Source organism: Cataglyphis hispanica, chromosome 7 (genome assembly GCF_021464435.1).
Source record: "Cataglyphis hispanica isolate Lineage 1 chromosome 7, ULB_Chis1_1.0, whole genome shotgun sequence".
In the NCBI taxonomy this organism is placed as follows: Eukaryota; Metazoa; Arthropoda; class Insecta; order Hymenoptera; family Formicidae; genus Cataglyphis; species Cataglyphis hispanica.
This window is the reverse complement of record NC_065960.1, coordinates 8,599,249-8,626,703: the sequence shown is the minus strand read 5'-3', so window position 1 is coordinate 8,626,703 and position 27,455 is coordinate 8,599,249. Positions and strand designations below refer to the sequence as shown.

Genomic DNA, 27,455 nt, shown 5'->3' with positions numbered 1-27,455 from the left:
GTTGTAAAAAACATAAGCATATCTTTTTATATTTTTTGAGAAATTTAAAAAGGACGGAATTCTATAAAAATATAATAAAATAAAGCAATTTTTTAATATAAGAAACTTACTTTTATTTTACTTGTTATATGAGTGGATGAGTAGCTCGTTTTCGGTTCTTTATTTTTTAATTAAAAATTAATTAATTTTTAAATAAAAATTTAACGATTGGTGGATGGCAATTGCTTAACATAATTAACTTAAAATATTTAAAATATTTAATATACAAAATTCTTACATCTTCATTTATCATCAATAAATAAGATTATTGTGCCATGATTAAAACTTTATCCAAAGCACGCAATTCATTATTATGTCAAAGATATCGACAAAGGTGTGTCTTCCTTCCTCTTGCCCTCTTGTCTGTCATACCTCCCTGTTCTAAGCGATGCGAGAGACGACAAAGGGAAAGGAACACAAGCTTCGTCGAAGACTGATGTTTGCACGTGTGTTTTCCGACATCGAGGCCTCCTATCATTACAACGACAATGATAACTAGTTGACGATATCTTTTCACCAACTCAGGGGATTTTCATTGCGTAAATAAATCGAAGAAATAAGTTAATTTTGCGGATGTATACATCGGCAAAATATGCTTGTCTTTATCAACACATAAACTAAATAATGTACATTGCATTTATTCTCATATTAAAATAAGTATTTTCTATAATATTGTAATAAATAAACGTGGAAAAAAAACAAAATACTATATGAGGGAAACTTTTAATAATATTTTACTGAAGATACATTGAAGTAATTTAATTGATTGCGAATAATTCTATTACTTTTATATTGGGCTTACGTATAATGGCATATTCTAGTTTTTTACTTGCCATGTTACCCACTTCATATAAATTTTGCTTCAAATTGCAAATAATTATTATCGACATTATAATCGTTTTCGTCTGTACATGTGTAGATTTCTTATTTTTATTATAAAATTTTTCAACTATCACATATCGCTATTTTAAAACACTTAAATAAATGTCAGATAAGATCGTTCTCTCCAAAACACATACAAGCTTAATCGTTAGATGTTCGAGAACGGACGTCGTAACAGAGAGCCCGTTGGTGGAAAATTTGGTGCAATATTCAAGATAAGCGAGAATTATCGACAAACATAGATATCGATGGCATACACTTAGCCGCACGTGATGATGATAAGATCTCGATATCAGAGCATCGCGCTATGGATTAGAAAAAATTACCAATTTCGTGTTACCTCGAAATGATGGGACATTTCCACAAATTGCAAGATTCAAATTATCGATATTATCCGTTGTATATCGAGATGTCAAAAACTTTTCAGCGCTATCTAATACACATTCACATATGCACATCGTTGCCTTACTTTACAGCAGACTCATTAGAATCGATCCAATTATCATAAACGAAAGATATCGCGATAGACAATAAAGGTGTTTCTGCTGCGTAGATTTGCAAAAGAATATAAAGCATAGTTTAACGAAATTAACTCAGATTTTTTATCACTTTTCTTATTCGATTTTAATATAATTTTTCTTATAATTGAAAGTATAAATAGATGATGTAATAAAAAATATTATCTAATTTTTGTTTTATTATTATGTCTTTAGGGTGTGTTTTCTTGATTTTTTTGTTGAAACTTTAATAACTTATTTATCGCTTTCAATTACGCACGAATGAATTCACTAAAAGATTGTAATTAGCTACGATGATTGTGATACCGCATTACACGATACCAGCTTCACAATTTGCAGATTGCAAGTCACCATCAGCTTTCAGACTGCTTCCTGTTTCGTGGTCGCGGAAACATTTCCATCGACACAAACGCATATAACTTCCTGCTTCATCCCTTCTATTGCTTCGTGTCCTATTTCTCTTTTGAAAGTTCAACCGATTCAAAATGAATAATGATCATAACCATATATACACATACGGCAATAATTTATAATCTCCAGAATAGTTTTTTAGCCATTGCCAAAATGATGAAGAGCATTTGATTTTAAATATTTCTTCTCAATTTATCGATATATTGCGATATTATCCAAAGATAATTATAAGTGCATTCCTTAAAATGAATAGTTTATTTCTCGAGAAGAGTAGAAGAAAATTACATCTCCGAGACATTCTCTTCTGCAATGGAGAGATATAATCAAAATATAAAGATGTTGCACTTTAATTCTCGTTTAATAAGCAGTAATAAGAGCTCTCGCCGAAATCACCGATCTCATCTTTCATCTTTCGTTATAATGCAGAATATATAAGCCGCTCTGTATCATTTGCATCGGATTAAGAGAATTCTCGATCGAAAAATTTACGTTAGCTTTTCATTTTTAACTTACGAAATTCTTGCCTTTTTCTCCTTCCTCTCTTTTCCATCCGTATGGATAATGTGCGCGCCACAGATTTCTTAAGCATTTCTTCGCGCCTATGCATATAGTAAAGAATATTGGGTTACAGGCTAAATTGGATTAAATTTATAATTTCACTTCGAAATTTAAACAATTTGGAAGTTGACGAAAAAGATAAATATTGCTTTACGGCAATTTAAAAAATTGAGGGAATACGTATATATGTCATATATATATATATATATATATATATAGCGAACGAAATTTTGTACAATTAATTAATGTTTGATTCATTCTACTCTATTTACCTATGCCTTACTCATACATATAATTTTTACGCGAAAATGAGTATTAGAAGACGCATTCTTTTTTTCTTGTACTAATGACATTTTTGCAAAAAATATTACTCAATGCGTTAGTTGGATGAAACTAACTTTGGGCTTAGTTAATAATTTTCACAATAAAATTTAGCAATCGCGATTTATGATTAAACTTTTTCAACCAGCAGCACGTCAAATTAAATTTTCAGAAAAACAAGCGGCATTGTTGAGGGACAATGCGACCGTGCGCGTGTTAAAGTTTTCAAACAATAGTGATATGCGCCGCACTATGACTTCTTCATGAGATTCGCATATATAATCTCGCAAAAAATAGACTGCGCAAGAGTCGAGATTTCACGTTATATACAATATAATATGTTACAAAATAACGTTATTTGGCGCTATATTTCACTACAATCATAAAGAAGACTATACAACAGCGACTAACTGCACTTGCATGCCTAACAATATTTATATGAAGTTATATTATTGCATTTGTTAAATTTTGCAGGTAATGTGCATGTTGGATTTTACATGAGGAACAGATTAATCTTCATTGTTCGTAGTCTTTGTCACATGACTGTAGTCGTGCAATATCATGCAACGACGATGATTCAAGAAAGACTTTAGTTTTATCAACTGAAATCCAGAGGCTTAAAAAGTTTTGATACTACCGCAGTGATTCTCTCTCTTTTTCTCCTCTCTCGAGAAACCTCCCTGGGAGAAAGCGCTGATCGCGTATGCCTTTTCATTCTGTCATCCTTCTTCGACTTGTAACGTTCCTTCTACTTCCGTCCTTTTCGAAAAGCGCAAAAGACTCTTCTTCTCTCTCCAATCCGCACAACAAACGTAAATACAATAACAACTTTACGCTACTCGCGTCATGTGCACATAGCACTTTCTTACTCGCTCTTCTAACGATAGCATGTTTTCTTTCAAAGAAGAAACTTCCGTGCGCTTCTGTCAGCAATTATTTACTCGCGGATGCCGATGCGTATATATATATATATATATGTATGTGTTTCATTCTGTTTCTCTCCCTCTCATTATTTTCCCCAAATTGTATATTACTTGTAATAGTCGAAATCTGTTTAAAAGCTTCTATTTTAAATAAAAATAAATTTAAAAGTACATAATGTTTTTTCCATTTTTATGAAATTTTAAAAAAAGAAAAGTATTATACAAGTGATAAAACTAGTGACAAATGCGTGACACATCAACGCGGCGTTTTTAAATTAAAGCATGAAGAAAGTTAATTTTTTATTCGAGCGATCAATGAAACAAAATATAAATGTACAGGCATGAGCTTAGCCAATAATTTGTACCGCTATTTATTCGCGCAACGACTTGATGAATGTAACAACGTCATTGGGCTAAATTAAAAGCAAATAACAATGAGAACATCGAGTTGACAAGTATAATGAGAGATATAAATGTTGAAATTAGTGATTAAAATTTTGCGAGTATTTTAGAATAAAGATTCTTTTTATTTCGTTTTTTTAATAAAAGAATAATTAAAAACGGATTGGAATATTATAATTTAATTAAATTTTTATAATTTGTGGGGATGATAAAAAAGAAGAAATCCAATTTTCTGTATAAATCGATAGGTATATTCGTCAGTTTTATAATCTCAATTGCCAATGTATAATTTTAATTTTTTCCTTATATCTTCATCTTTTGTGTAAGATATTTATACTCGTATTCAAATAAAAGTTATATATTTTAACTTATCTTTTTATACATTTTTTTTTTCTTTTATCTCTTACATCATTTTATTCTTTTCATTTTCAATCGTGAAAAAGCAATTTGATTCAGAAATTCCACATTTTTACACATATTGACATTATGGATTCAATGAAAAGATAACAAAATTAAAAATCCATTTTTAACAAAAATACATTTTGATTTGATTTGCTATTCGAAAAAAGGCCGGTAGCTCCGAAAAAATGAATATATTCATATTTTTGTTTATTGTTACTTTTAGAATTGCGTAATCGCCGCTTTGTAAGGATAATTTCAATCGGTGATTTGTAAGAGAATTCGGATGATAATCGGGGATGGTTGATTGGCTAAACAAGAAACGGGTTAATTCCCCTCGTGACAAATTCCCGACAAAGTCTTTGCAATGACACGACGCGACAGTGGCGCAAATTCTCATTGAGTTTCATCGAATACAAATTGCACCGCATTCTATGAATTTTTTATGAAGCCTCGTCGAGACGTACGTCAACAAACAGCGAGGCGCGGAAATGATTTTGCATAGTGGACGGCGGAGATTAATCGATCGATTTTTGCATGAGACCGCGTTGCTATGCGCTTCTTTTTACAATGCACATATCATCGCATATAAAAAAACATAGCCCTCGTTAAACTAAAGAAGCGACTTTATTTGAGTTTCGTAATCGAAATAAAATGAGACTCGTCTCGATATTATCTTGTATACTTTTCGAAAATTTTCATTTAATTGGTATTTAGGAAATGTGGATCTATTCCGTGATTAGCGAAACGATTAGCTTACTCGACGGCGTGCGCAATCCGGCAGTTTACAGTGCATCGTAATCAGGTGGTTTATTACTGGTTAGACTAATAGTACGGTTTATCGGCAAATCGTGTAATCGTAGGATTTATTGATACACGCGTCATATACAACAGTTTATCGGTTCAAAGCTCGTTGTAGTATATCTATGCGTACCGCAAAGCTCATAATATACTGCGATGGAGCAAATAATATATAAAAATATGACAGCATTTTAATAGTAACTTATCGCATGTATTGGAAATACTCTCTGCTTGTTATACGAATTTTATATGATTATTAGAGCGTTAACACGCTTTATCTCTTTAATTCTTTAAAAATTGTGCTTTTAAATTTTCTCTAGGAAATAAATACTCAATTTCTTCTCAATATGATTTTCGCGAAAAGAGAGAATTTTGCATCGAAAAGATTGAATGTAGGCGAATGGAGATGCGATTTTCAGGAAGTGTTCGACAATAAATAATCAGACGCGTATTAAACAGTTTTTGCGGATATTACAACATAAAGATACGGTTAAGAAGAATGCAGGAATGTTGTGTGGTAGCCGTAGGTAATGTAACGATCTCTTCATTTCCGGCTGCCAGGCCTGTTCCGATTTAATGCATTTCATCCAATTTCCGGCATTGCCGCCGTCAAGAATCCAATCGTTGCCGGCAGCACTCCATCCGACCCAGATATCGTTACTTTTCCACGCCGATGTCACGTCCGAATCGTATCGCTCGCGGAAACTAGAAGCGAACGAGCGAAACACGCGAGCGAAACGTGCAAAATCGAAAAGTAAAATTTATTTTTCGTAAATTATATCTTAATGGATAATTAATTGCGTAATAGTTTGGCGTACACGCGGCGATAGTTTTCGTTTCGTAATCAACGTTCGCCGTTCCAGAAAAACTCTGAAGCCATTACCAGCATGCTCGGGAAAAGAACGGGCTTCTGCAGCTCATCGATTTTCCTACATCTCGATTATTCCTTGGGCTAATAACTGGGTCACTGAAATTTATGCCGTCAAGTGCTGCCATTAGAACCAACTCTCCGCTATGCCATTATTCTTAATGCGAAATTTTTCACTCTACACACGCGCATACACAGGATGCAAAGGTCCCTATGGCGCAATAAGACACATCTCGTCGAGTGCGTCGGTTGCAACCTATAGATTTTTCGTTTTATGTTTCGTTCGCTCATCTATACTTTAACGCGACCTACAAACAAACCGATCACTTGGGCATTCAATTCGCCCAACGGACATTTCCCGTCCAATTCCGTGGACAATTTCGACGTACCAGCAACGAGGCTGATCGACTTTGTCAACCTTATACTCCATTCGCCTGCTTTCATTTATTTCTTCTGCTTTTACGATAGATTACGAATGATTTAATTCCAAGCAATTAATACGCGAAATGACGAGAGAAGAATGCATTTTTTTACAGATAAAAATTGCATCGAATAAATTTGAAAATTAGATGTCTTGATAATAAATTTTGTTTATATACTTGCAAAAATATATGTTATGAATATGTTTGACTTGTTCGCTAAAAAAAATATATTAGCAAATTGTAGGTTTGTTAATAAATTACAAAAACATATTTAAGGCCTTATAGCTATTATGAAAAAAATATTAAAAGAAATAAACATTCCGCGGAATCATCTTGTATAACGTATCGCACCAAGAATCGTAAAAACGAAATGTATCTTACAAGAATAGCTACATGTTTCCGGGTTTGTATAGATGCGTTTATAGTAACGGGAAGATGTTAAATTGAGAGAGACGAGAGAGAGAGAGAGAGAGAGAGAGAGAGAGAGGTTTCTTTTTCATTTATGCTGGATGAATAATCCAAAGCGAAAAAAATTATTTAGACAGTCTTTCTGGAAAAAAAAATCACTTTCGTTATGAGAAAATAGCGAAAGAATATTATAAAAATTAATATTTTACCATTATAACAAAATGAATATCTAGTATTTAAGAAATCTACAAAATTGTAAAAGAGTCATGGAAATAAAAATTGTTTGTTGCATGGGAATGTTTATCAATTATATAATAAATATTTCATATATTATTGTCTTAATCGATGTTATTACTTTGAATAATTTTCATATAATAATGAAAAGCTTGAAAAGCTGCTTTAACTCGAAATCTTTACCATGCTGTGAAAAACATGGAGCAAGTTCGAGGCTCTTTGCGCGTTCTATCTCGTCGATACCAGAAATCCGATTTTTCGATGATGTTCTTCGAAAACATATCTGTCGAATCTTCTCGATACACAGTTTCTCTACGTATGTGACATCTCACATTTCCCACTCGCCGAATTGTCGTAAAACCACGCTTCGAAATTTAGCAATCACACTTTGGCTCGACGAATGAAAATGTTACGACGTGAAATATTAAATTTGCTGAATTTCAATAACGCTGATTATACGCTTTGCATTGTGCGTATGTTTTCTTATTCATTCTAATATCATCTAGATGTGCATTCAATTATCATTTGTGTGTTTTTTAGCATGTGCCTTAATTAATGATAAATTATACCTTAACGAATGCACATTTTGACGTAAATTGCTATTTCAATTACAAATATATTCTACGCGAGTAAACAAGTTTTTCGGAATAGAAATATATTTCCTTACAGTTCGTTACGAAGTACGAAGAAACTTTGCAGTTTTTCACTTCGCGTCTTGCACTTTGTCCTCATAATTCTGTTCCGCGTTTGCAAATGCAAGACGGAATGTGCAAACTGGGAACGAAGAGTAAACGAAACTCTTTCTTCATCGAACTTTTCTCCTACTATAATTTCAACTTTACAAAATGTCAAGGTATCTATCGCGCGCTATCCAAAATTTTTTCGACTTTCTCACGACTACGTTTCACGGCGATAGCAGATTAGTGTAAGTATTTAGGAGGCTATTCAAAATTTCATAGATGTAAATAAGTTGATAAAGTTTATCTTCCTTTATTTTCATCAAATATTCATCGGGCGTTTTCATTATCTGAAACTCTAATAACTAAAAAAATAAAAAGCTAGGAGAAAGATTTCTAGTGTAAGTTATAATAAAATTTACACAAACGAATTAATAATATGTAATAATTATGCTGGCGATAAACACAAGGCGAAAGAGTGCAAATTGGCTAAAATTGGATAAAATAGAACGTTTCTATCTTCATTTCATCATCGTTATTTTGCGTCTGTATCGTGTCTGTATCGCATCGCCTATCGTACGCCGTAATATTCGTAACGATCCGAAAATTTAATTGGCAATAGCGACGATTAGCGAGTTAGAGCCATCAATTAAGTTGTTGAGTTTAAGATTGATTACGCATGTTACTAATTAATCTGTCAATTGCGAGAGAAGTTTCGCATCGTTCGCATCGACAAGTTCCGTAACTACGTTCAAAATCGAGAGAGCGGTTAACCGCTCTAACGAGGCGACTGTAACATCAGTCGTGTTAAGTTATAGCGATGCCGCTTATGTAATATTACTAATCGATATATATATATATATACTTACGTAGATATACACAATTATTATTAATCTATATTTTTAAGCATTTTTACGCATTTGTTTTCCCATCGCCTCGTTCTCTCTAACCGCAACTAAATATAATGCAACAAGCGATCATATTTACGTGGTCGCTCGTTGATTAACATCGCATAGCCATCATGCGTGATGTGTAATAACCGAACAGCTTGAACCATTGAAAAAAAATCTCATCGATCAAAGCAATCGATCGGCAACAAGATAAAAGCGTTGTGATGATGGGAAGGAAAAGTCGCGCGATGCGTAACGATTACATGGTTATACAAGAGATAATTAAAAAACAATTATATCGCGAATCAAGCCGCAAGCCTCGTCCCACGCAATAAAGCCGATCGATTGAGCAGCAACTCTCGTACAGCAATTCGTGTGTGATGAAACAATCGTGTGAGAGATTGTGATTGCGAGAGAGAGAGAGAAACGGAGAGGGACGAGGACGACACATTTTCTATGCACGATTTGGCATGCGCAAAGCATGGCCGGACGAAGCGCAAAATGAACTTTGGAAAAGTGGAGATGGTTGCCGAGATATACAGGGTGGGAAAAGAAAAGGAATATGACAGTCCTGCAATTTCTCGATGTAATGGCAAATTTGTTTGCGCACAAAATGCCTGGGAATGAAAAAATAGAGACAGAGAGAGAGAGAAAGGAAAAACTTGAAATATTGCTTTATTCGATGCGACAAACGTTAAAAAATTGTAAAGACTTTCTTTTGTTTCTTTTTTTATTTAACTATTCATAGAAAGGATATATTGTATTTAATCCTGGCATAATAATTAGGAACAAACGGAAATTAGCGGCCAGTAGTATATTGTAATTACCGAGACAGAGAGAGAATATCAAATCGTGTCGATATATCCTGTATATGTCTAGTTTTCACGAAGTATATTGAAAATGACAATTCGCGCGAAGCGCGAAATATCAGTTTTTTAAAAATAATTACCTCTCGGATCTTTTGCACAATTATCGTGAAAATGATAAAAAAAATATATATTGAATAAAAAGATAACTACATCTCGCATCATATATTATGTACGTGAGAAATTCATATAATATGAAAAATATAATAATATAAGAGATATTAGTATATCGCATATTATTATATTATTACTATATTGTAATATTAAACAAGTAAATCAAATATATGTAATATCTTATACTTTGACATTTCTTGATCAAATTGGTGGGAGATGCGGTACGCCAATATCGTGAAATCGCGAGCTTAATTGTCTATTTCGCCTTCTCGAAAGAACTCAAACTCGAAAGAAATGAGCGTCGTTTGCATTTATCGCGGCACCACCTCGCCGCGGCGGAAAGCAATAAAACGGCGCGGAAATGAAGATATCGGTTATGATAAAAGCCTCGGGGGAAAGCGCGGCTCGTTATTTAATATGGTCGATGAAAATGAGAATCTGATTGTCTAAATGCCTGGAGAGCGCATAATTGCAGTCAATAAAAAAAATGCAACGAAACGAGATTGTTCTAATTGCGGAAGCTCGCTCGCAACGATATCATAGGAAGCATTTTTTTTTTCTTTCCAGAAGGTATAACGTATCATCGAACAATGTCGTAATGCATCGCCACTCAACTCTCTTGTTTGGACGTGACGCACACACAGTCAAAAACATTCGTATGTTACTCTCTCTGCGTTGCGACGCGTCTGTAAGATATTGATATTTTGAAACTAGGACAATGGGGGTTATTTCAAGTTGAGACTTTTAAAGCCGGAACCTTCAAATATGTGAACTTAAACTGAATCAAATTAGAGAACTATTTCCCTGAAGAGCATGCGAAATATCTGTATGCGATGATCTTCACCTCTTACATCTCTCTTACAAATGCAATTTATAACTACGAGAATGTTGTTTATTAATTTTTTAATATTTTTTATATGATTTGAAAATTATCTCCATATACTTATTTTATAAATATTAATCAAAGCTTTACGTTCGCAATTCCAACAAAAAATCATACAGTTTTTTTATCTTTTTTAATTATTGCATATATTCCTATCAACGCCTATTTAAATTAAATTGAAAGAAAAATTGGGGAATCATTGAGATTGTTGCGGAAATCTGCAAATGAAAAGAACGGCATAAGACTATTCCCCCGTTCTCTTCCCCTTCCTCTCTTTTCAATTTCGAATTTCGGACCCGGATATTGATCTAGAGAATTCTAATGCTGGGTATTCCGTAGTGCAAGTATTTGAGAATATATTTTTCCAGGCGGAATCCCGATGGGAAAGGGCGAATGAAATTAGAAAGAAAAAAGCGCTACACGAATGACAGCGAAAACAAATCCCACGAGATCACAACGACTATAAAACAATCGATGAGAGAAGGCAGGAGGCAGTTCCGGGCTCGCGGATACACGATCGCTACTAAAAGTTTTAAAACCCACGAAGGAGTCGTTTAAGAGGGTGCCACAGTGATGAACGGCCCTGGTGGCAGATCGAGCGTTTCCAACGACGACGACGCCGACGCCGACGCCGACGACGACGACGACGAAGAAGAACGTGATCCTCCGTTTTCCTTGGCGTCGATTACCTTTGAGACTCGTTCGTGCGTAAACACGTTCTCGTAAAGTAGATGGCATCTTAATATCTTTACGACTACAAATTGCCTCCAAAATCAAAATATTATGCAGAAGACAGATTTTAACAATATTGTAGCAGACGGGAGCTATTCTCTATGACTAGACGATGAATAGATGAAGATATACGATGCGAACATTTCCGATAATTTATCGTAAATTCTCTACTAAATTGACGAATTTTCATAATTCACTCGCTATTAATTGCGGTATCATATATGCAAATCGCTTCATTTTATACGCATTCGAATTACACATCCCTTTGGATTTCTCTGTCCATTTCTCTTTCCTTTTCTTTCCTTTTCTTTGATTTCTTTCTCTCTCTCTCTTTCTCTCTCTTTATTTTTTTTTTGCCAACTACATTGTTAACAAAAACTGTAATATTTTATTGGAATAAAATTGACTCTATATAATAGTAATTAAATTAACTAAAACGCAACCACGCTGTGTTTGACTTGCAAATTATAATACATATTTAATGGTATATATAATTAAATCACTATTGCAATTTTAACACAAACGCGGCGTAAAAACATATCTCTGCGGAAGTTATGTCGACGATTTTTCAGAACGAGTCGCTGCATCTCGGTCTGAATATTCATGAAAGTGGACGGGTTGTACGCTTATCACACGAACGATGCGTCGGTCTAGATGTATCCGCGACTGGGCAACGCAATAGGAAAAAAAAAACATTGATGTGCAGTTTCATGCTGGCGATTACATGTTGAATTACAAACGATTGTCAAAAAGTTGAATGAGAAAAACAAGCCGCGTCGTTACAAATTCATACATTTTTGAATTTATGAAGGTCTACTATCGAGATATATGTACATCGTATCATGTCTCAAACGCATGACGTAGAATATAGAAACACAGTCTCCCGCTTTCCTCTAATTTTGATTTCCCTATGCATGCTCTAAGTGTCGGTAAAATATTAAAAAGCGAGTGCTTTAATAAAGTATATGTATATAGATGAACGCGCGCGTAATATATGCTCTTTATTATGGGAATAGAAAGCCATCTCGTTACTCTGATCCGCGATGTTCCTCCTTTGTTTTCCATTGTAGACAAGCACAGATTAGCTAACTTTAACATCGTATATCATCGAAAAGAAAGCTTAGATCAAAAAATGGTAAAGGACTTTTTGTTATTAAAATATTTAATAATATGGCATTTATTATGTTTTGTAAAAATAAATCTATTTGTATAGTTTTTTTGTACGATTTTTAGGAGCGGTGCTTATATTGAAAATATTCGTAATGAAATAGAGCGTACAATACATGCTTGAGAATTTACATAATCATTTCTGGAAGCTGCATGAAAAAAAAAAGAAAGGAAGAGAAAGAGTCTGCTCGCGGTGCAAAAATTTTTACGAACCCAGCGTATTCGTAAAACCAACGGCGAAATAATGTAAAGGGATTTTCCTAGACGAAAGAGAGAGAGAGAGAGGATTTTCCCAAAACGCACTCTTTCTCCACAAGCAGTAGACGGTGCAAACAACTTTGGTGAACGATAAAAATATGCCGGATAAAGTTTCGCGCTCGCAATTCTTGATGCACGTTCAGCGGGAAACTGGTTCCAGCTTATTACAGATTCACGACTCAATCAAGAATGAGTAAACAAGGGAAGTCTACCTACGCTCTATTTACAGTCTTACTCAAACCAATGGAGGAACAATTGTCGCTTTATTCTACAACGAAGACTTCAATATTGCGCTTTTTGAAATCCGCCAGATATTTTTAGAAATTGACGAATTCGACGTACGATAAATTTTTCTAGAATTTTTGAGATTAATTATTTGTTTGTTACTAATCCTTTTTTTATTGTAGCAAAATTTCTTAAAATCTTTTATTCTAGACATTTTCCTATTTTGCGTGCAAATATAATGAATTTAACTTAATTTTTGCTTTTCGCTAATGTTCAATTTTATTAACATCAATTTAAAACGTTTAATGGTGAAAAAAATTAGACGCTAGAACACCATTATAAGTAGTAACAAATAATGAAATTATTTACAATGATTAATATCGCCATTTTACAATAAACAATTCTCGAATATTGTTTGACATGTTTCAAAAATTGTTCCGAAAATAAAGTGAAGAAGAAATGGCTCTCGGACACATAATGATCAATACTATTTCATTCCGTTTGTATAGACCTTTAGATGTTCACTTAAAACTGCGCTGGCGCATTTTCCTGGGAATACTTTGAGTGGTGCATAAACATAAGGCTTCATTGTAAATTTTATTTCCGAACTGTATTTGCCTGCGAATCTGCAATTCATGTGTCACTAGCCGCGTTATTGCACTATAGTCCACCTATGCGAGGCAACGAAGTCACATTCGCGAAATTAAAAAACGTGGCACGTGACATTTGAACGAATGAAAGAGTTCAATATTGCGACAGTTTTTTTTTTTTTAAGTAACCTAACTCGCAAATAAAACTTTTTTTTACCCCCTTTTAAATAAATTATAACTTTTATCTGCAAAAGTATATTATCTGAAAATTTACTCAAATTATAATCTTAATTGAATTATTCGATTTTTACGATGTATTTTACAGAGAAAAAATTTATCTTTGTATATTCGCGAAAACTTGATTGAAAACCACGAACGAAAACAAAGAGAGCATGCTATAATCTCGCATTCTTCTTATTTTATTTTCCGCTCATATGTAAGACAATCATTGATATAAGGGAAAAATATGAATACCAAGAGATCTTTGCCTTCTGCACAATTGGAGCCAATTATGATCGATGTAATGCGTTCGTCTAAATCGCAATCATTCGAATATACAAAGCGTGACAAGCTTAGAGACACATTCTTCACCGTTATGTTTGCGAAAACATGCAGTGAAAACACGGTGCTGCAAAGGAGTAATCGCCAAGGCGGATAATACTCGTCATCGATCGACTATGTCAACTATTCGTTTTCGCGCACTTTTATTTTTGGAAAAAAACCACTGACATCGCCGGTCGGGCGCGATAAATTACCGTGGGGACAATGGGCCCAAGTGCTCTCCGTGAATTCCCCTTATCACGACGCACGTGACCGAGTTTACTCGTAACATCGGTATATCTCGAAAACAAAATCCTCTAAAAGAGAGAAAAAGAAATAGAAAAAAAGGTTACCGGGGGTGGGGAGGGGCGCGAAAGAAAATAACTAGGAATACTCCTAACGCTTCTCATCTGTAAATTTTAAAATAGTTTCAGATAGAAAGTACCGATGCTTCTCTCTTCTTCTGTCTAATAGTGGATATATTTTATCTTCCTCTTAGTAACATTAATATTATTATTATTCTAATAAAACTAATAATTCAAAAAAAAATAAATAACCGCTATTGATAAAATTATATCATTACAGCATGTACCAATCGTTAACATCAAAAGAGTTACATGATACTCCCTATCAAAATGATAAAAATAATAGCTTTTATTTTTAGCACGCCATCGTGCAATGAATGTTTTAAAAACATTTTTGAAAATTTGTTTACAAACTGCACCGAATTTTGTGACAAATGGAAAGTTCGATGTAGTAATTACCACAATTTCAGGATTGCAGTGTGAATATTTTCAAAGTCGAAAATAAAATAAAACAAATTTAAAAAAAATATATATAAAGGAAATTTATGTGATTAAAATATCTTTTTTTTAATTATCTTTTTTATATAATCGTGCACGCGTGTGTCTTTAAAATTAATTTTATCACTTATAGATATATATGGATATATGCGCTACATTCAACCGCAGAAAAAATGGAATGGTTAAAACATTTTTATTTCCGATAGTTCGCCGGTATTGCGTGTAAATTTACTTAACCCTCCAGTCATTTCATCTCGATTACAATTTTCGTGTCAAACAACATTTTGATGATGCATCGCACGCACGCGGGCGTGTTTTATTTTTTTTTTTATTTTTATCGATATCAATAATTTAATATCTCGTAAATTGATTCCCTTGCGATTTAATGTATCGCATTGATATTTTCAGCGCGTAACTGGACCGCGTCCAGTTGATCGCTGATCGCGTCACCGGATGAATTTATTAACGTCGTTTATTAGGAGAAATTATGTGGTCACGTTAAAGTGAATGGATTATAACGGCTCTATCTGCCAGCGAAAGTGTAACGTGCAAATTATCTTATCTGGATCAGCCATAAATTATCGATAATGATAATGATCTACTATAATTTTTTGAATAACGAATTTTTCACAAATTTCTCACAGAATGTTCGCATAAATTTTTGTAAAATATATTCAAGACGATGAACAAGTTTACAACACGAATGCACAATTTAAAATAGCAAAACTGATGTTTAAAAGCAGAATTAACTACGGGTTATTATGTACGAGTACATGTTTTTAACGACTTATTCATCGGCTCACGATGTTTTTACTCGAGTGGCATCAATAACAGATATAATAGGAATGCTCGCAATAATGCCAGTCGAATGGAACACTAAAGTATAATTTAAAAGTGCGATGGCGTATCGCCACGAGTATTGATTTGCCAAGCAAACGGAGCAAATGGAGCCACTGAATGAATAGAGTCTCTAGAAGTGCAAAATGCGCGCAGATAAATGGGAAAGATTATTTATTGAGAATTTATCTTGAATACTTTAGATATACCTGCTTCTTTCATTCAATCAACTGTGAAATATAATATAACGATGAATATTGTGTGTGTGAAAAATTACCAATCATTCAAATTACCGGTAAATCTTAAAGAAAAATTGACTCTGATTGAAATCTATCAAACATTAAGTAGACGGAAGAATCTGGTAATAATGAAATAATTTCAACGATGAAGAAAAAGAAGGATTTTTATATAAAATAGAATTCAGTATCTCTACAACATTTACACAATTTGCAATCCTTTATCGTATTATCATATATGTATTATTCAATTTCATTATACTTACAAATACAAGTTTTAATAAAAAATAAAAAATAAATACCACGTATATAAAAAAATATCCGAATTTGTATGCAACACACACACACACACACACACACACACACACACACACACACACACACACACACACACACACACACACACACACACAAATATTTTATTCTATATCATTTTAAATTTAGTTAACATTGTACTTTTATTTATAACGAAAGACGGATTTTTTGGAAAATTCGAACATTTATTACGTATGTAACAGTATGAAAGAAATCGCCAGCATAAGCGATATACGCTTAATTTAATTGCATACGTTAGCGCAGTCTCAATCGCGATATTTTTGCCGGTTCGTAATTACGGGAACGGGAAAAAATTACCGGCAAGAATGGCCGGAAAACGACTGCGGTAGGAACGGGATGGAGGAAGAATGGTACAGAGCGGATAATGACTTCACACGCGCGCTTTTCCGCGATATCTGTACCCGGTTGGATGGTACATACGCATTACACTTTATGTAACTTTTTAAATTATTGCCGGTGATTTGTTTGGAACTAACGCCGTGCTGGCCACTCGCTTGCACATAGGACCTGCGCCTCCGCTTGAATTAATCGGCCAAAATGTCGCGATTAAACGATTAATTATAGACATTAAATCGAAAAGATATAAGCGATATAGTTTGATAAATTATATTCCGAGAAGAAAAAATTTGATATTCGTAAAAAAAACGCAACAATTCTGAAACAATTGGTGATTTGTTTGAAATACGTAGAGTTAAAATTGATGAATATTTAATCGGACGATAGTGAAGTCGCGGGAAAATAATACATCGATTGATTTCTTTTTTGCAGGCTTGCGACTGCCTGGGAATCAGCAAAGAGTGTGATTACTTTGGGTTGAAGTATCAGAATGCGAAAGGCGAGGAGCTCTGGTTAAACCTGAGGAACCCTATAGAACGGCAGACTGGTGGTGGTGGCGTGGCACCTCTAAGATTCGCCCTGAGGGTTAAGTTTTGGGTGCCGCCTCACCTGTTGCTACAGGAAGCAACCAGGTAAGGAAAATTAATTCGCGCGAACCACGTTATTGTTTTTCCGCATATATTTATCGCGATTGAAATATTTTAATCATTCGCGAATTTCTATATGTTATTTCAACAATATTTAAAAAATTATAAAACATAAGCATTGGAAATGTTAATTTATCTGTACTTAAATATTGCATTCAATACAATATCTTTTAATTGAGATAAGTTGGTTCATCGATAATTTTCATATTTTAGGACAGGATAAAGTTTTTGTCTTCGATGGAATGCTCTTAATCTTCGATAGAGATCTCTTAATCTTAATTCAAATGTTCTTTCTCTTCTCTTAATAAATTTCCAGTATCGGTAAAAGTGGAAATAAGACGAATCCTCATTTGCTATCGTCGCTGCTTTAATTAAGAAAATTTGCATCGTCTTCGAGACCTCTCTATAGTATTCCTCCAAATCGAATTCCTTTGTTGATCTTCGAATGCTTATATGGGAAATTCATTTTAAAACTCAATCAAAAAAAGTTTTATATGTTATAATGTTTATAAAATTGATTACATAATTATAAATTTCTTAATTAGAAAAAATTTCTAAAGTTATAAATTTATTTAATATAACAGGAAGAAAAATGTAATATTACGTTCCATTACAACTTTTAATATATTTCAAAAAGGGCAAAAGTCGGATTGTATTTTAAAATTAGTATTCGGTTGCTGCAAGCAACCGAAATGAGCAACTGTCTCGGGAAATACATTGTCGCGAGTGTTCGGGAAACAGCAACTCGTTTTGTTTGAAGTTCTGATTGGTTCGTTACCACGGTGTGTAGTCAAAGCGAGTGCGACGAACTCTCCGCAGCAGTTGCGAATTGCGTTCGCTGTAATCTGCCACACGGATGCACTCGTGCGAATGGCGAGAACGAGACACGGAGAGGAGGCCTTCGTCCGAATTGAAAATCGTTTCCGCCGTAAAAATTCCTCTCTCGGGGAGAGTGAGAGTAAGAGCAAGAGAAAGAAAGAGAGGAAATCGCGATGAGAGATAGAGATAGAAATAGAAATATATAGAAATGAGAGAGAGAGAGAGAGAGAACGCTTGTGCAATCAGCTGGATTCCTTGGGCGCGATCTATCGATCCCCGAGCGAGCACGTACAAAATTGCATGCTGCCGTCGCCGTGAGGGTACTGATTGCATCCGGCGATATTGTGTGCGTTGTTGAATGTGTTTTCGTGCGAGCACGGTTGCAAAGGCGACGCTTCTCTCCGCCGCTGAAATATATACACGATAAATAATGTTATGCGCGGGATGCGCTCTGTTACGACGTCGATGCGATTTATTTTGAATTATTTGTGGCATTTGTATCGATGCCGTTATATCCTGCAATGTACCGCAATGCAATTGCTGCGCGAAATTGGATCGGTATAAATAAAATGTAAGGCATATCTAAAGAGAAATTTCGAATTTTTCATTAATTATAAATATTTGTCGAGTAAGTCTGCCAATATCAAATCCTGATCATCTTGTACAAATAAAAGATTTAATATAAAAAGGAGAATTACTCAACAAATATGTTGAAATTAAATAATAAAAAACGAGAGATCATGTATTGATTACGATATTCGATTTTCGCAACGCGATACGTGATCAAACTTCCAAGGCAATATGTTTTTGCTCTTTACGCGAAACATTTGTGATTTCTTGGGGCAACTCATGTTTCTCAAGGCGAAAAAAAATTCTTAACCTGATGACCGAGTAACGATTTTATGTTCAATGAACTCGTGTTCAAAAGTTTCCAGTAAATCGATGCGATTAAACGCTGTCTCGGATTGTAATAATTAATAAGCAGTGCAGAGTGCTGTGGCCGGCCCGCAGATTTCAATGAATCGAAACGTAATCCCAATTTAATCGCGGTTCGAATTACCCCGCGTAGAGTTAAATGCGCAAAGAGTAATGAGTCTGTCGTGCGAATTAATTAGGCATCGGTACCGCGATACGCGCAGTTGCAATTGCGGCAGCTGACGCGACGAACTCTTTCGCTATCTAGCTATGTGTATTCGTCAGATCTGCAATGCATTCATTGCCTCTTCAGTATAATGTTTTTGAAAAAATATCCGTTAATTCGTGCGCAATCTAAATAATTTGCAGAATCTTCCTAGTCAAATATTTTTTTAATGAAATAATTGACTATAAACTTTAATAAATGAATTTAAAAATAAAAGAAAGCGCTCCGTATATTTATAGTTGAGCACTATGATGGATTTGTTTGTCGGGTCGCATGTGATATCGCAAATTAATCTGACATAGGTCAGATTTAATTACGTTACGTCGTATCTCGATTAATTTATTCGAGAAAGAGATGGGGATAAGGGTGAAAATGTCTTTTTTGCGAAACCGATATGTAGGATATTAATTTGCGTATATGATACTGTTATATATGTGTTTCAGGATAATCCTGCTTTCTGCATAATGCTTAATTAAGCAGTTTATCTTCACATTGCAGTATTCTCTTATTTTCATATCACACATACTGTCATTACGAATCGACAAAAAGATAACTTATAACCGACCTGTATAATTACTTGCGACTCGGTAGAATTAGCTATTTATATTTTGTTTTCGTTTTGTTTTGTGTTTATTTCGGGAATTTTGAATTATATTAAACTCGGCAAAAAGCACATTAAAAAAATCATAAAAATGCAAAGCGAGACGAGAATAATGACTTTTTTTCGGGAATGTTACATATACATATATAGGTACTTCATCATCATATTTCATCGTAGGATATAAATCACAGAGTTACCTCTCGTCAATTATTTCACGCCATCGATTTTGCCTGTGATTTATTGATCTACATTTTTTATCTGAAAAAAAGAAAAAAAAAACACAATTCTCTGATTGCGAATTCGAACTTTGTACGACGTAGAAGCTTTACACCGACGGACAGGCTCACGTTTGATTTATCGACGATATACATTTCGCGTTTGCAACGACGCGACACTTTACTGTCACATTCCGTCCGTAAATTTCGGGAAGATATACTGCGCCAAGTTACAATTTGTTATTATCGCATCACGAGACAATCAATGATTAGAGATGTTACAAATTATTGCACTAATATTTTATGATTGGCATTAAAGTGAAAGTTAATAGATAGAACATAATTAATTTTTTATAATAATGATTCACTGTAAGAAATGTCACTGTTTACTCGTATTTATTTTGAATTTGCATCCTAAATAGATTGAAAAGGAAAATTCTGTCGTTCTTCAGTTTTTATTAATTCGTCTAGCATTTCCGCATTAGTGAAATGTCGCCACCAGGATCGTCTATCATACCGGCGGGAGATCGTCGCAGCCATTTCTTCCGACTACGAAGTCGGTAGACGTTGATAAAGACAAAGTGTTTCCGAGGCAGTCGGAACTCATAGTTATCTGCAAAATTACAACTGCGACTTCTCATAAGAATATCATAACGGGCGAGTCGTTTGTCATTTTGTTCGTGCAGTGAAAAGATTTGCGTTTGAAGAAAAAACTTGCAACGCGAAAACTAGGATTACCGCGCCGTTATTTACTGTCATCATGAAAACCATGCCATCGTAAAAATAATATATATTTTTAATAAACGTAAATAAATCGTGTGCTTGGTTATAAATATTGCGATATAGAAAATTTCTTCTAATGTTAAGTTTACAGATTTTGATATCAATATCATATGTACATGTGTGTGAATATATATATATATATATATATATATATATATATATATATATATATTTGCATTTATGTTATAATATTGTTATAAAATTTATGATATTGATACCAAAATCTATAATATTGATGCAAATCCTAAAATTGACAGCGCAAAAATTTGATTGCTTGTTTTAATATATTTAAAAAAAAAGTTTATGTCCCGAAAGATAGATAGAATTTTTTTTGTAACGAAATAAAATAAACAGAATAAAATATATGCCGCTCTCATGCAAATATAAAAAAAAAACCAATAATGCATGGGACAAGAAGCGGCCGTTTTTTTATCGTGTGTATATCGGTGGAAAAAATATGGTTCACCTCTAAAATTACATTCACCACCGTTGAACATCATTTGCGATGGAAAAAATCACTGATATAACATGTGCTACATACGTTATAAATAATAAGTTTTATTTCTTTAAATCGCATAAATATGACAATTTAAAAGTTTGGAAATAAAAAGTTTAAAAAACAGGAATTATTTTCAATTAATAAATAATATTTTAAAATACGAAAGAATTACGCTTAATATATATATATGCGGTCGTTAATTAAGTGGTCATTGAAGTACTAGGAACGTAAATTGTAAAAGGCAGCAAAATCGTGGATCTCTCGTTCGTTATACGAGTGTTTTACAACGAGCTTTTCCACCAATTGTGAAAATTCAGTTTTTTTAGTCTGGTTTTTCTTTTGTCAGCGATTCTCTTCGCCGAGTACGAAGCAAAATTCGCTACCGATTTTTCAAAAACCATAAATGAGGAAAAGGGAGATCAGAAAGCGAATATCATGTGTCGAAAACGCATGTGTACCAATAAAAATAAATTCGCGGCATAAAAAACGTACATTTAGGTAAAAAATAATTGCATGTAATATCAAAAGGATGGACTGGAAAAATTTTTCAGAGAACAGATAGATGCGCGATAGAAAGAACGAAATCAAAAAAATGAAAGTTAAAAAAAGAGGAGAAGGAATGATACCTGTCATATATATACGCATGCGTGAAGAAAATGAAATTACATGGCAATATAACATAATACGTAAGTGTAACGACAAGGAAACAAGAGATGGATTTTGAGAGAGGATTGCTTTAAGAATATAAATCAAAATTTATTACAATATAAAAAAGCATTGTCATAAAATTTCTCCTATCGATAATATCATCAATGTTTGTGAGGTGGAATATTGCTGTAACGTTGGAATATTTCGTCGTTGACGAGAAATATTATTTCCTTTCAATTCTATCGCGGAAATTTATGAAAGATAGATATTTGCAAAGATTTACTTATGTTGGAGAACAATAAAGAAAAGAATTTAATCATTACTTTATTAATAAAATACCTCGACGGATTTTGCGTAGCAATAAAACATTAAATTTCAATTCATATATTAAAAGTGCTATATTAATCATTATGAAAAGAAAATTTCTTAATCCTTACGAAAGTTTTTGATTAAATTATAATATTCCTTAATTCTGCACATTTTAATTAAAAATAAATAAACTTTCTCTCTCTCTCTCTCTCTCTCTCTCCTCTAATTGTATTATTTCTTCAGATTCTGTAGTTAAATTTATTACAACTATGAAATATATAATGACTCTCGCAACTTCTATAATTATACATATATTAATTATACATAACTCGCACTGTAAATTTCTTGCTGACGGTTATATGTTTTCTTAATCAATTGGATTACATCAACTTGTCTCCGCCAGGAAGAAAACATAGATCTTGGATCACGCGTTAATGTATTTACGACGGTGTGCTGCGCGACTGTACGCTGGGAGGCACATTTCCGAGTATCATCCTACTCGGAAGATATTTATCTCTGGCTGTGTACGAAAGGTGGTGAAACTCGCAAGCAACCGAGAAGGTTCATTAGCGAAGGATGGCATAATTCAGAGCTTAGCCGTTTGTATAAATCAATCTTGCAGGATAACGGAGTAAAAATTCAAATATGTGTCGCACGCACGACAAGAAATTAAACAAAGTGTATTATATTATTATAAGATAATTTTTTAAATATATTTTCGTTTAATTTGATGAATGTATCAGTGTATATATTATACGTTCATTAGTTATGCTTTATGTTTAAATTTATTACTTCATATTTGTCGAAACTATCTTCCAAATGCCGGAATTATTCCATATTTGTATTAATTTTGACAAAAATGTATTACGTATAGTAATGGTAAAATAAAATTGCGAAAGAGAAAACTAAAATATTCGTTACTATGCTACTAATTGGGTAGAAAGCGCTTTGCGCGTCATCGCTCGTTTCTCGTCGGTTCGCCACCTTGTCACTTCTCAGAAAATTTAATTCTCGAATTAATTAAATAATGAGCAAAAAATCATTACAATAAAATATAAAGAAAAAAAAATAAAATATGACTACAAAGTCAACAAGAAGGTAGAAACTTTTATTTTTTTTTTCAAAAAAATTTTTATTAAACAAAAATTTAATATTGCAGAGAAAATTATTTAATACTAATTTTTAATTTTGTAAAGATTGCATGTTATAGAAACAAATATTTTGAGAAAATATTTAAATTTGATTCACTATTCGATATTTATAAATGATATAAAGATATAAAAGTATAAAATTAAGATTTATTCTCTGCGAAATAAAATCATTCTGAAGTACCAAATAAAAGTGCTAGGAAACAAAATTATGATTGCGCTATTTAAGTTTCGATCTTATATTGGAAGCGAATATAAAAACACTTGTCTTTCGTTGCAGAATGTCGTTACATTAGCAGTGTTATTTTCATTAACAATGCGATTCTCGATTGACACTGTCACCGAGATAGAAACATACTTCGTAGATTTTTTTACGTGCTTCGTGTGCCTGGTGGTTTAACCCACCTGCTAGTGCCGAAAATATATCGTCAAGCACAACGATCGACTGCAAAGTGCGTATGTATTTGTGATTTATCGCTGTTCACATTTTACCGGTAACTATAATATATAGTTTCCTTGCGCGCTTTCAACTTCGTGCCATTTCAAGATGCAGAATATCAATTCCGCGACAGCATTGCTAGCCGTTTACGATCTTGGAAAATCGGCAAAAACCGAGCGGAAGTGTCTTATAAAACGCTGATCTGATTTATAGCGGATCTGATTTACAATTTGAGAGACGCTGGTAAAAGCTTAACCGGAATTTTACGCGCGCGCTCTTGCCGTGAAAAAATTAACTTTTGATATTAAGGATAACCCTCGAGCGAGCTACTAAAGAGGGGGCGAGCTTCACTCAAGTTTTTCCTAAATGCTTTTAAAATACCGCGAATCTAATTACGAGCGATCTCGAGCATGACAGACGCATTAAACGCTTGAGTTTTGCCTCGGTAATTTGTGTTAAAAACTTTTTACCTGCCGAGAAAAAGAGAGAGAGAGAGAGAGAGAGAGAGAGAGAGAATAATATACTTGATTTTTTTTCCATTTTTTTCTTACGTCATATTTCTAAAAGAACTCGAATTATGAAAGCGGGGGCGAAGAAAGCGAAGTAAGAGAACGATCGACTTATGCATCGGAGAGTGAATTCGCCAGCTCGCATCGCCTTCAAGAAAAATTAGCTTCAAAGGAAGCTTATGGGAAAGGATATAATTAATTTCTAGACTAATTAGTTATATAGAGATATTTTTAGTAGCATTAATATGGTAAGAATTTAAGCCAATTTGTTGTATTTGGTATTATTACGAATAAATATAAAGATTACTTTCGTGTTTCTATTATTCCGAAATACAATATAATCTAAAAGCAATTTTATTCTCTTCTTTTTATATAATGATAAAATGATTTAATGATATAGTTAACATTAATATTTCAAACGAAAAACGAAATATTTTTAAAAAACTGGATACAAATAACAAGCTGATAATTATATAATTATTTGCTGATTTTATTAATTCTTAATTCTCTAATTCTAAAATATAGACGTCTTGCTATAAAAATTAATTTACAATATCCTGCAAATTATTTTCTTTTAATTGGTCTGTTGTTAATAATAATCATTAATGTCGCTAGTTTATCCATAGTTGGAATAACGAGAGGACAGCTATGAAATTCGAAATTAATTTAAAGTGGCCACAAGTCTGTCTAACACAGAAGTTTTTAAAATCATTAACTTGAAAACTCATCTTTGATTCTGCATTTGACACAAGGAAGAGAAAGGAAACAACGGAAAAGAGACAGAAAAAATATACAGTGCAGTCAGATGTGAGCTGAGCTGTATTTCGGCTTTTGCCGAAACTGGCTTGCAAACTACAGTTGAAGAAGACGACTAAAAAGAAAGAAATGTGGAAATAGAGGAAGAATAGCGGCGCACGTCGCTATAATGGAAAACAGAGCATTCGCTCTCGAGATTTTGTTCACTGTGGGCTGTCTGGCTCGCTGGCGTTGTAATCCGATGGTATTACAGCCTCCCGCGACGAATCATGTCTCTCTCTTTCCTTCTATCTCTTTCCGAACCACATTATATCGCAGAAAAGTAGTTCTTGAGAAATGTGGCCGCACTAAAGTTTTTCCGGAATGTGCCGTTGAGATTAAGGGGATTTCCTTTAATTGCTCGTGAAAGGATCCTGAATGTAATAGCCGTGCAGCTATGTAATTCCATGGCAATGTAAGCGTAGATGGGCGGAAAGAGAAAATTGTGTAGGATAAACGACGATATAATGAGTTGTATAGTCACTGCAACTGTGTCCTTTATGCTACAAATTAATGTTTTTCCGCGTGGCAGATACATGTAACAGAATTGTATTACGTTTCTATTTGCACGAAAACACTCTTGTTTTCCTATGTGATATTGTAATGTAATCACATTGTAATGTAACAACGCTGTAACGCTAAACCTTATGAGATCTTATTGAGACTAAACTGTTGCAATATGATCGAATTATGACACATTCGCGATAAAACACCAACATCAATCAAAAAGCCGTTCTTCTTTTTTATTTTATAAATGCTAAAACAATGCTTAAATAATATTAAGGTGCGAATAATTTATAAATTGAAATATACAGCATATTTGGATCTATACAGCAATGTGTATATTTTATTTAGATTATAACGCTTTCTTTGTTATATATCGATTTTAAAATATTATTTTCTGAATTTTATATATATATATATATATATATATATATATATATATATATATACAACGGAGATATTTTAAAAGTTTCATATCATGTTGTGATACAATGAAGAAAAAAAAGGAAGACGTATATAAATTGAAACTGAAACCTGTTGAATATCGAATAAATTAAGGTACACGTTCTTTTTTCTTTGTAGATGCTATTAACTGAAATAATAAATTAAATATTGCATTGGAATTTGCAATTACTGAAATACTTCAAATAGATAATTGTAATTTTATAAAATTGCAAATATTATTTTATAAGAAGCCGACATTATAATAATTGTGATTTGATGAATATGAGTATAAGATCATACATATTTTAAATAATTAAAAATATTTAAAAAATATGATTTATAGATATATTATACGATTTGTCATTTTGTTATATTTATTACAAGATATTATATATTGTTATATATTTTACAAGCTGTATAAGTTAATAACGAATTATTGTTTAATAATGAAGTTCAGTTATTTTTTTTCATGTCATATGACTTATTTTATAAAACGCATATTTTTTTAATTTTCTTGATTATCCTGTAGCTGTAGCTTTTCGATAAAAAAATTTAAGTTTTGCTGCTAATATTGACTTATCATAGGAACAATAAAAGTATAATACTCTTGCTGAAGATAGTTCTTATTATTTTTGGTCGTAGAATTTATCGCGTTTTAATGTCTTTTATTAGTCGTCTCTTACGATGACAGTGAACGCCCGAAATTTCGAGTTTGTGAAAATTTGTGCGGTAAAATCAAACGATCTCGCATTCCTCTGGTATCGGGGTTGAATAGTCCACCTACTTAACTCTACCGAATGGATCGATCTGTGGTGTGAGCTGTTACTATCACGGTCGAATTAAGGGGGCCGGGAGCAATAATAATTTCCGAGCGTTTCCGTAATTCCGGAGATGTTTGCAAAATTAGAGATTTAAATCGAGCGTAATAACACAATAAGAAATCAAATACCATTTACTGTGCATTTTAGTCACATATCTAATTTTGTATTCTATGCAGAATGAATTTACATACAAGAGATAGATTTTTTATAGATTGTGTTATTGCATAAAAAGATGATCTAATAGAAATCTATTCGTAGAATACACAAATCTGAAATTGAATGAACTCGAAAGCACATCGCTCACCGTAATATTAAGTCCTACATCGTACGAGCCTGTGTTACTGCGGTTGCGAGCTTTTTGTAGTGTGTAGTCGTGGAAGACTGAAATTGCGTGTAAGCTCTTAACACGCAGACGTTCATTTTGGTTAAACTCGCGTCGAACAGATAAAATAAATAA

General features: G+C 33.3%; 1 protein-coding gene across 1 annotated transcript in view; it reads left to right on the top strand.

Moving 5' to 3' along the window:
- LOC126851241 (E3 ubiquitin-protein ligase MYLIP) overlaps positions 1–27,455 on the top strand; it is a 109,981-nt gene that overhangs the window by 70,699 nt on the left and 11,827 nt on the right. Inside the window, exon 2 of the mRNA XM_050594989.1 lies at positions 17,109–17,308. Within this exon, the coding sequence (XP_050450946.1) occupies positions 17,109–17,308 (200 nt within the window). The remainder of the gene's footprint in view (positions 1–17,108; positions 17,309–27,455) is intronic.